This window comes from Simochromis diagramma, unplaced genomic scaffold (genome assembly GCF_900408965.1).
Source record: "Simochromis diagramma unplaced genomic scaffold, fSimDia1.1 OVJJ01000216.1, whole genome shotgun sequence".
NCBI lineage: Eukaryota > Metazoa > Chordata > Actinopteri > Cichliformes > Cichlidae > Simochromis > Simochromis diagramma.
In genome coordinates this window covers 1,024,423-1,034,756 of record NW_024386883.1, presented here as the reverse complement: position 1 = coordinate 1,034,756, position 10,334 = coordinate 1,024,423, and the positions used below count along the sequence as shown (strand labels likewise).

The 10,334-nt window shown below is 40.3% G+C and overlaps 2 protein-coding genes across 2 annotated transcripts; both read left to right on the top strand.

The window, feature by feature from the left end:
* Window positions 1-1,914: 1,914 nt before the first annotated feature.
* Window positions 1,915-4,403, top strand: LOC120734193 (transmembrane 4 L6 family member 1-like). The gene is made up of 5 exons (XM_040032836.1): window positions 1,915-2,159; window positions 2,607-2,672; window positions 3,626-3,762; window positions 3,849-4,035; window positions 4,129-4,403. The coding sequence occupies exons 1-5, from the start codon at window positions 1,983-1,985 to the stop codon at window positions 4,135-4,137; spliced, it is 576 nt and encodes a 191-aa protein (XP_039888770.1). The 5' UTR covers window positions 1,915-1,982; the 3' UTR covers window positions 4,138-4,403.
* A 2,871-nt stretch (window positions 4,404-7,274) lies between these two features.
* LOC120734192 (transmembrane 4 L6 family member 5-like) lies at window positions 7,275-9,687 on the top strand. Its single transcript, XM_040032835.1, has 5 exons — window positions 7,275-7,553; window positions 7,767-7,832; window positions 8,679-8,818; window positions 8,908-9,128; window positions 9,233-9,687. The coding sequence occupies exons 1-4, from the start codon at window positions 7,377-7,379 to the stop codon at window positions 9,098-9,100; spliced, it is 576 nt and encodes a 191-aa protein (XP_039888769.1). The 5' UTR covers window positions 7,275-7,376; the 3' UTR covers window positions 9,101-9,128; window positions 9,233-9,687.
* Window positions 9,688-10,334: the final 647 nt, after the last annotated feature.

Genomic DNA, 10,334 nt, shown 5'->3' with positions numbered 1-10,334 from the left:
TCAGCTGCCTCAGGAAGTACATCCTCTGCTGGGCTTTCTTGATGACGGAGGTGATGGTGGGCTCCCATTTCAGGTCCTGGGTGATGGTGGTACCCAGGAAGCGGAATGAGTCCACAGAGGTGATGGGGGTGTCAGTCAGGATGATGGGGGGGAGTGGGGCTGTGTGCTTCCTGAAGTCCACAATAATCTCCACTGTCTTCTGGGCATTCAGCACTAGGTTGTTGTGGCTGCACCAGGACACCAGACGTTCAACCTCCCTCCTGTAGGCAGACTCATCCCCGTCCGAGATGAGCCCAATAACGGTGGTGTCATCAGCAAACTTGATTAGCTTGACAGACTGGTGGGTGGAGGTGCAGCAGTTGGTGTACAGGGAGAAGAGCAGAGGAGAAAGAACACAGCCCTGAGGGGAGCCGGTGCTGATGGTCCGGGAGTCCGAGACATTCTTTCCCAGCCTCACATGCTGCTTCCTGTCCGTCAGGAAGTCAGTGATCCACCGGCAGATGGGATCAGGCACATTCATCTGGGAAAGCTTGCCTCGGAGATGGTCTGGAAGGATGGTGTTGAAGGCAGAGCTGAAGTCCACAAACAGGATCCTGGCGTAGGTTCCTGGGGAGTCCAGATGCTGCAGGATGAAGTGTAGGGCCATGTTGATGGCGTCGTCTACAGACCTGTTGGCTCTATATGCAAACTGCAGGGGGTCCAGGAGGGGGGCCGTGAGGGTCTTGAGATGGGAGAGAACTAGGCGCTCAAATGACTTCATGACCACAGATGTCAGAGCCACGGGTCTGTAGTCATTTAGTCCAGTAATCCTAGGTTTCTTGGGGACAGGGATTATGGTAGAGGACTTGAAGCAGGCAGGCACATGACATGCCTGCAGTGAGGAGTTGAAAATGCCAGAAAACACTGGGGCCAGCTCGTTTGCACAGTGTCTGAGGGTGGCAGGAGACACACCGTCTGGGCCGGGAGCTTTCCGAGCATTCAGACTCTTAAACTGCTTCCTCACATCTGCTTCATGAATATGAAGAGTTGTGGTGGGAGGAGGTGGTGTGAAATCCTCTTTTGTGTGGGGTGAGGAGGGGGGTGTTGTAGGTGAACAGTTTGAAGGTGGTGATGGCTCTATGGAGGGGGGAGAGGTGGGGGAATTAGTGTCCAAAGTGCCTCTATTGTTGGGGCCGTTGGAGGTGTGAAGGCTGCCTGATGACTCGTCAAAACGGCTGTAGAAGTCGTTAAGGGTGTTGGCTAAGAGCAAGTCATCAGTGGAGTGGGGGGTTTTAGGCTTGTAGTTGGTGATATTCCTAAAACCTTTCCACACAGAGGCCGAGTCATTCTCTGAGATCTGCTGCTGCATCTTCTCAGAGTGCTGATGTTTAGCAATGTCCACTCCTTTAGTGAACCTGTACTTGGCCTCTCTGTAGCAGTCCCTGTCTCCGCTTCTGAACGCCTTTCTCTTTTCCAGCCACAGCTTTTTGAGTTTAGGAGTAAACCAGGGTTTGTCATTGTTATAACTCACCCTGGTGCGTGATGGCACAATGCTGTCCTCACAGAAGTGGATATAGGAGATGACAGTGAAACAGATAAAGGCTGTAGATTTTACATAAATGATCACAAATTTGTAGAGGTTTTATGCCCCAGGTGTAATTAGTTAGGCCTTTTGTTTTCCCCAGAGCGGATACTTTGAGCGACCCTACCACTGAACCATCATCATTATGATGCCACCATTAAGAAACCTGCGATTTTCACAGGGGATGAATGTTCGATAAAGACGTTCAGTTTTGGCTCAAAACTATACTCTACCAGCTCCCTATTTTTAATAAAATGAAGCCACCAATGCAAATACGCTTCAAACTTTTTTTTTTCATGTAGGACGTCTTTCCTCTCAAAAAAAGAAGACCAAAAAAACCCAAAAAACAGGAAGGATGTGCACTAAAACGTGATGAACAGAAAGTCTTTAATCACAGTTGGTTAGTTTTCTCTGTGACAACATGTGTACTGGAAAATGCTCGCGTATCATTGCCTATACTCTGTACCCGATGGTGCTTCTGTCCATCATCTGCAACATCGTGCTGTTCTTCCCCGACCTCAGCACAGAGTATGTGAAAGAACAGCACATCACTGGAGAGGTCATGTACATGGGGGGACTCATTGGAGGAGGTTTATTGGTGAGTTTTCACTTCTCTTATGTGCTGGATTGTAAGGGTGGGAGCCAAGTCTTTATTTTTATTATTATTATTATTATTATTATTATTATTATTATTATTATTATTATTATTATTATTATTACATCTAATAGATGGTCTGATAGATGGTGTAAACTATAAAATATATTGTAAAACCTCAATTTGAACAGACTATAAATGGTTTTACAGATTAGTTTACTCCAAGTACAGATTTTGTGCGTTGGTTAAAAGAAAAAAACAAAACAAAAACAAACAACAACCAACGACCTGGAATTTGTTTAATCTAGAAGCTCTTCAAATCTTACTGAAAATTTGGTGCTATTTAAAGGCTTAGAGTGGCTGAACTTAACTAACCTCTTAAGTGCTGTTGAACTGGTTTCTTGTTGATGATGCATGCAGAGTAGTTTAACTCTGTGTGTACCACCACAGGTTTTCATGTCAGCACTTTCCATTCACTTGACTGGAGAGCACGGGTGCTGCGCAAATCGCTTAGGGGTGAGTAACTTTGAACACATTTCTGGTGACAGGTACATCTCAGTAACTGGTAAAGGAATTGTAGTTAAATGACTACTTGCAAGATCAGGAAGAACTGCCAAAGTCTCTATATAAAGGATAAAAAGTGTCCTGTATTCACAAAACCTTAAAGGCCTTTAAGCAAAAACTGCAACAAACAAAACAACAACAACAGGGGACAGTTTGCAAGTACACATGGGGGCGCTATCAACATCATCGCGTTAGAAGAAAAATGATTGTACTACTTGGATTGTAACACTTGGATACTTGGAATTCAAAATTATCTGGAGGTGGTAGCATCATGTGGTGCGACTGCTTTGCTATAAGATATACTGGTAGGATGGCAGTATGAGGAAGGACATTAAAGCAGATATGTTCAGTTCACACGTAAGTGTTTACGGGTGTGCGACCAAGCGGAGAGACACTTCCAAAAAGAAGAAATATGTTTGGTGTTGTATCACTATTACGCAATATTTAAGTCCATGTGAGATAAGACAGCAAATTACCACAAATACTAACTCAATTCATTTCTTCTTCTTTTTTGCCAAACAATTTGCCAAATTAAACAATAAGCTTAACGAAAGATTTGCATGGAGAATAGAACAATGCAATGACAGTTAAGCAAAACAAAACACCATTATGACATGCACATGCATGCACAACTGTGAATCTTGACTAGAAACTATTATCTTGTTATAATAATAGAGGTATGTTGGGACATCAGTCTGTAGTTCGTGATAGGATAGGAGCTAGAAAGGACATTGGACAGTTATTTGGCTTTTCTTTCTTAAACTTATAAATAATAGTTTCACACAAATCTTAGAAGAACAGAGGTGAAATATTAAAAGCTGCTCAGAATTCACCGTTAATACCAAATATCTTAATCTGCAATAGAAATGTTTTTATGACCTGTCATTGTCATTTAATTCTGGCAGATGTTCCTATCTATTCTGTTTGCTGCACTGGGTGCGGCGGGTGCCGTTTACAGCTTCATTGCAGCATTTCTTGGCTTAACAAATGGCCCCCTCTGCAAATCTGAAACCGGTGATTGGCAGAGACCTTTCCAAAGCAGGTGACAAGCAGAAGCAGTTTTCCAAAGACACTTGTTAAAATCCTCAATAAGTTCTGGTTGCTCATAAACCTCTTTTCTTCACGCAGCAATATGACCTACCTGACTGACTATAAGTCGTGGGCGAAGTGCAGTGAGCCAAAGAATGTGGTGCTGTTCAATACTGCGCTGTTTATGACTCTGCTCATAGCCAGCTGCCTGCAGGGGTTGCTCTGTGCCATGCAGATAATCAATGGCCTTGCCGGCACTCTGTTTGGAACCTGTGACAAAAAAGAGGTGAGGTAAAAAGACCACACATTGATGTTTCACATAAGTTACACTCACCAGCGGCTCCCTCGTTTTATTGATGTTTGTTCTTTCAAATTACAGCATGCATAGGTTTCTGATCAGGAGGCTTTTGACTGTTTGCATTTACTCCACATCTGAAGAGGAGTCTAAAAGAAGTGTTCCTGCCTTCAGTACATCTGTAGTGTATGCTTGCTCTAAAAGTATTGTTGGGGTATTTTAATATGCTTGAGGCTGCTGTTACATATACACATTAGCGTCCGCTGTGAAACGAGTACAGTATTGCAAATAATTCACGCTAATCATAGAGTCAGATAGAAATAAACTGCTTGAAAATAAATGCTTCTGGTCCACAGCTACACATTTGTCTTGTGTTTTGTCATTACAGTCACTAAAAAATATACTAATACAACTGCAGTGATATTTGAGAGTGCACCTCTTTGTTTCACTCCACACAAACTTTATTCTGTCTGTCTATCCTGTATAAATGCGATTTCATAGTCCAGATGCATTAACAAACTTCACGGTTTTTCTAAAAAGAATAATCAATCAAAATACAATCCACAGCACTCAAAACATTGCTGTGTGTGAGGAAGGTGAGGAAGGGAACTTCAGATCTCATGATAACCTTTATGGCAGCTGAGTAATCTTGCCTCACCCTAGGTGTTGCCCAGACACCAAACATGTTTTGTTCAGCATGAGTTTCTCTCTCTCTCGTTATATATATATATATATATATATATATTATCACTGTTTTCCTGTGGTTATCATATTGATCTCTCTTTCTCTTGGTGTGTTGCTATAGCAGCGGCAAAACAAAGCTGTGTGTTGAGCATGCAATAGCAGTGTCGATGTATGACATTGTTATCTTACACTGCTTTTTGAACATGTCTCTCACACTAAGAAGTGGTGGCTGTTGTACATTCCAACAACAAAAGAAACTCACTCGTTTTGAATATGTGTATGTGATGAGAAAAGATAGATCACACATAGACTTTGGGGGCTCTTATATAAATAAAAAAGTACAATAAAGAAAATAAAAAGACCTGTCTGAATGCACCGTCACACTGTTAGCAATCAAAGCTGAATCCATTGCTGAGGAAGGAGAATCTACAGAGCTTGACATACACAGAGATAAAGCGAAGACATTATATGATTTCGACACGTTTAACAATTCGTAAAGTTGGTCTTGAGTAGCAATCAGACAATTCTATGCTGACGCTTGCCGCACTTTAGCATATGATCCACCAAATTTAGTTTAAAATGACGACCCTGCAAATTTCATCAGATCCAGGGGCTGGTGTCCTGGTCACCTTTTCACCCACTTGAGACTTCTCAGAGTTCTGGTCACACAAATGTTTCATCTTGACCTGCGGCTTTTTTAGGTTCTGTTTTGTCAACTGACCTGCCCTATAGTCTGCCGCAAACCATTAACACGGTCTATCAATTTCACAGGTGAGTCATCTGATAACCACTTATACCACTGCTAAAGGTCCTCATACCTTTTGTCTGAAGATCATAAAAGTCATTAGGGCTTAACCCTGTATTCTCTGACAGACTTCTACACCCATCTGTCATTCAGAATAGCAGACTTAATGGGTAACCAATTTTCAGCCAAGACCCGATTTCCAGCCAAATCATTTCCCCAAATCACCTCTATGCCATGGATAGGTAAAGCAGACTGAACCCCAGTGAACCCCAACATGGATATCATCCACAAGGTCACACAACAACAGCCTGGCTTTATTCAGTTGTGGGTTTTTTCTGTTAATAATAAAGACAATAAAAAAACTTACAATGGAAAGAAGAATAAAAGAAAAAACACCACTCATAGCAGAGAAACACAGACAATTGGTCTAGTCATATTCAACACTCTGAGCCATCTCTAAAAACCATTGCTAAGCAAATATAGTTCAAAGAATAGGATCTCATCACAAATGACCAAGCCTGAGACTAATGAAATCACAGACTTCCTCCAAAGGCAAGTCCAAAGAGACAACTAGCCAAATTTTCTATGCAAGTGGAAGATGCAGAGCACTAAGTGAAACCTTACGAAGTGATACAAACAAGCGTTTACGTAACTTACTTCAAAATCTTACAAGGTCAAGATTACTCTGCAGACGAGCCCCATTTGCCCTGCGTCTATCTTTTTCATGTAACTGGTGGTTAGAGCTGTCCCAAACTTAGAAGCAGAACACCTGAGCAGTTCAGACTCAGGTACACTATAAAAAGCCCAGAATATCTCTTTTTCTGCTCCTCTCTTCTTTATGGATGCTCATTGACTGACATTTATTTATTTATTTTTTGGCACATTCTCACTCATTATTTTTTACCTGATTTTTGTTTCTAAGAAAAATGAGAGCCACATATGAGGATATTCATTTAAAATTTCAATAGAATAGTAGCAGTATAACGTCCTCGTAAGTGGATCTCAGGCCATGTAGAGCAAAATTGAGTATTTTGGTCTAAATAACCCAAAATGTGATGTCCACATATGTGTACCCATACGGAAAAGAAATAGTAAAAACTTATATGTGATTACTCATGAAAGTGGCCACTTTCATGAGTAATCATATAAGGCTTACATGATTTACTCATGAAAGTGGCCACTTTCGCATTACTTTCATACATTGTTTTAGTAAGTATCCAAAACATACAAGTTTCATTATATAATTTTTCAAGGGATCTTATATCTGTTTTCACACTTATATGCTTTTCATACAAGTTTCACACAAGACAGATACAAACTTTATAAGATTTATATATATCTTTTCCATATGGGTACACCAGGTCCTGGGAGGATAAGCCATTTTTGGTATCGTTAGCCTAAGTCTATGTGTGGGCTCCATATTTCTTGTCACATACTCTGAGCTGGGTTCTGACATATAAACATGTGTCTCACACTAATCTAGTTGTGCATTCACGCAATGTACAAGAAACTTGCTTGTATTTAATCCCAATGAGCATTTTGGAACTCTGATCATGCAGCTTATTTCTCAGCAGTGACATGCTCGGCACCAACATGTGTCAATAAGGGGACCAGTGTGTAGTTATAAAGTTGACCAAACAACGTCGTTATCTAATCATGCCAGCGAGTGAACAACACAAGGCTTGTGTCTCTATAATTCCACAGGGTGAGTCACACATGCTTCCGCAGCCTATCCCATATCTTTTTTGTCACTGGTTTTCACTACACCTCCCACATCCTAACCTCCCTCCCACTGGCTTCTTTTTCTTCCCCAGTCACATTTAAGTGGAGCCTCTTTCGACAAGCAAGAATCGTCTGAGCTCAAACTTTGCTACCAAGTTAGTAACTTTCTCCATCTGCAGACATGTGCACTGGAAAATGTTCCCGTTTTATTGCTGTTGCTCTGTACCCACTAGTAGTCATATCTATCATCTGTAACATCGTGCTGTTCTTCCCTGATGGGGACGTCACTTATGCCAAAGACGGACATATTACCGAGGAGGTGAAATACATGGGGGGACTCATTGGAGGGGGTGTAATGGTGAGTGGTCTTTTTTATTTTTCAGTCTGTCGCAGAAATTAAACATTTTTATTCTGTATATTTGCAAGGTTGAAAAGTCAGAATGCACTTGGTGCGCACTGCTTCTCAAAACACGAATGAAGGCTCATGTTTGCATGTTTACAGAGTCTTTTAAATATTCCACTAATATCCGACTGAATATTATGTCCTATCACCTCCTTTGTCCTTCTACAGGTGTTGCTACCAGCATTGTACATTCATTTAACTGGTAAACAGGGTTGCTGTGGAAATCGCTGTGGGGTGAGTCAGACATGAGTACAGTAAGATGTTGCAAGTGGTCGATTAGGGAGGCTTGATTAAGTTTAATGATTAATGCATCATATGCAATCTTCACTGAAAGGAGATTTGAACTCTGCAAATTGTCAGTAAATAGTTAAAAATAACATCAGTAAGATCAGTGGAAATACAAATAGCTATTGACCTGAAATGTTAAAGTATATGCCACAAGGTCACTCCAATGTGTGTCATACAAACTGGCCCAAAGTGATGATTATTTTATAAAAATTCCTTGTATAGTTCAATCTTTATTTTCTCCACTTTTGTACTGAGGCTAAATTCAAGTGAAGCCAAAAAAAAAGAAGCCAAATTCGCTGCAATTTGCAAGCCACAACAGCATGTCTTTTTAGGTTCCTAATCTACTTAGATGTCATCCTAATTTAATTAGACATCATGTTGTTTGCAGAGTCTCCTTTCTTGATCTCGAGAGAATGTTTAAAGGTTGAAGACACAGGAAAAGGCTCACTGAAATGTTTTTGGACTTAGTGGTACAGAAATGCATTTTAATAAAAAACAAAACTTCAAACGTACAGCGAAGGCCTTTTTGTTGATAGAGTTAAGCTATGATTACATTGTAAAAATTAAGCCTGCAACAGAAATAGAAAAAGTGACTTAACACAGTACCAGCAAACCTGTTTTTGTTATGTTTGGTTTAGCCTGTACTTAATTTTAAGGTGATCTGTAGTCTATGGGAAAACTAAACAGAGTGCTTGTCCCTCCCTAAATGTTTCATTTATCAACAGGGGGGGAGTTGTGTCTTTAAACTGTATCATGATTGCATTTGACCTTTATCATTTACTCTCTCTGCAGATGTTCTTATCAATTGCATTTGCTGCAGTGGGTGTTGCTGGAGGCCTGTACAGTTTAATTGTTGCAGCACTTGGTTTGCAGAATGGGCCTCTCTGCAAAACTGTACTGATCTGGACAACGCCTTTTAAAGAACTCACAGGGTAAAAAAAAGCACAGGAGTTACTTCCTCATGACACGTTTGATATGTTTCTTAATTCTTAGTCATTTATAAATCTCCTGTCTTGCACAGTGACAACAACTACCTGAAGAACGATAAATTGTGGAGCTTATGCACAGAGCCCAAGAACATTGTGCAGTTTAACCTTGGACTGTTCGGCACGCTGCTGGCCACAAGCTGCCTGCAGGTGATCCTCTGTGCCATACAGATGATCAACGGGCTCTTCGGCTGTCTGTGTGGAACCTGCAACAAAGAAGTGCTTTGAAACTGAGTTCGCCTTAAAAGAATAATAGGTAAAAATAATTACATCTCAAATGATTTGCTTCTCAGATTTATATAGAGAGACTTAACTTCTCTTATCTGTATACTTATTATTTATTCATTCCTTAATCTACAGACACTGAGAGTTCCTGACAATTGATGGGCGCCCCCTGCTGGATGAATGAGGATAAACCTCTTGTCTACATCTGCATAAAACATTCTCTTTGATTTTTTACTATTTAAAAAAAAAGAAGAACTTTTTTGTATTTCATGCTTCACATATTGCAGAAAATTTTAATTTACTGTTGTGCAATCTTTTTTTTAGTAATAATAAATCCACAACATTAGAAATGAGTTATGCTAATTAGATGGCCAGTTTTATATAATCTGGCTTGAAACATTGCAGCTAAAGTTTTACTATGTTTTTTTTTAAAAAAATCTAAAAAGTATATCTTTTGAATAATTGTGTTTTACTCCATTGATAGGTTTTAGTGGCTATTACTAATATTACATTAGTAGTGTACTATATTACTAATATCTTACTATAATTAATGTAATAACCTTCAGAGCAAAATAAAATACATGACAAATGCCTTTTTATTATTATAATAAATACCAGCCTTGATATACAAATATTTCAGTGTTATCTCAAATTGTTAGCCAGTCCTAGATAAAATGACACATAATCAGGCAGTTTTGGTTTCACTGACGTACATGAATAAATAAATAAAAAGGTTACACAAGAATTGAAAAAGATTAATGTTGGGGACTGGAGAATCACAGCAGAGAGTGGACACATAGCTGCCAATGATTCCATAATGAAAATATTATTTTAGTTGCTACAGCAGGTTTTATGTGGGCAACCGTGGCTCAGGGGGTTGGGAATCGCATCTGTAACCGGAAGGTCGCCGGTTCGATCCCTGGGCTCTCTGTCCTGGTCGTTGTGTCCTTGGGCAAGACACTTTACCCTACTGGTGTTGGCCAGAGGGGCCGATGGCGCGATATGGCAGCCTCGCTTCTGTCAGTCTGTCCCAGGGCAGCTGTGGCTACAACTGTAGCTTGCCTCTACCAGTGTGTGAATGAATAGTGGTATTGAAAAGCGCTATATAAATCCAATCCATTATGTAAGTTAAAAGTTAAATAGCATATGCCACTTTACTATTTTTACATAGTCTTTAACCTCCTAAGACCCGAACTCTTCCACGGCATGCATTTTTAATTTCTCTTTGATATTTGGA

Coding starts and splice junctions, on each gene's coding strand:
- LOC120734193 (XM_040032836.1), top strand. CDS start 1,983: ATGTGTACTGGAAAATGCTCGCGTATCATTGCCTATACTCTGTACCCG. Junction 2,673..3,625: donor GCTGCGCAAATCGCTTAGGG/GTGAGTAACTTT, acceptor TAATTCTGGCAG/ATGTTCCTATCTATTCTGTT. Junction 3,763..3,848: donor CAGAGACCTTTCCAAAGCAG/GTGACAAGCAGA, acceptor TTCTTCACGCAG/CAATATGACCTACCTGACTG.
- LOC120734192 (XM_040032835.1), top strand. CDS start 7,377: ATGTGCACTGGAAAATGTTCCCGTTTTATTGCTGTTGCTCTGTACCCA. Junction 7,833..8,678: donor GCTGTGGAAATCGCTGTGGG/GTGAGTCAGACA, acceptor CTCTCTCTGCAG/ATGTTCTTATCAATTGCATT. Junction 8,819..8,907: donor CCTTTTAAAGAACTCACAGG/GTAAAAAAAAGC, acceptor TGTCTTGCACAG/TGACAACAACTACCTGAAGA.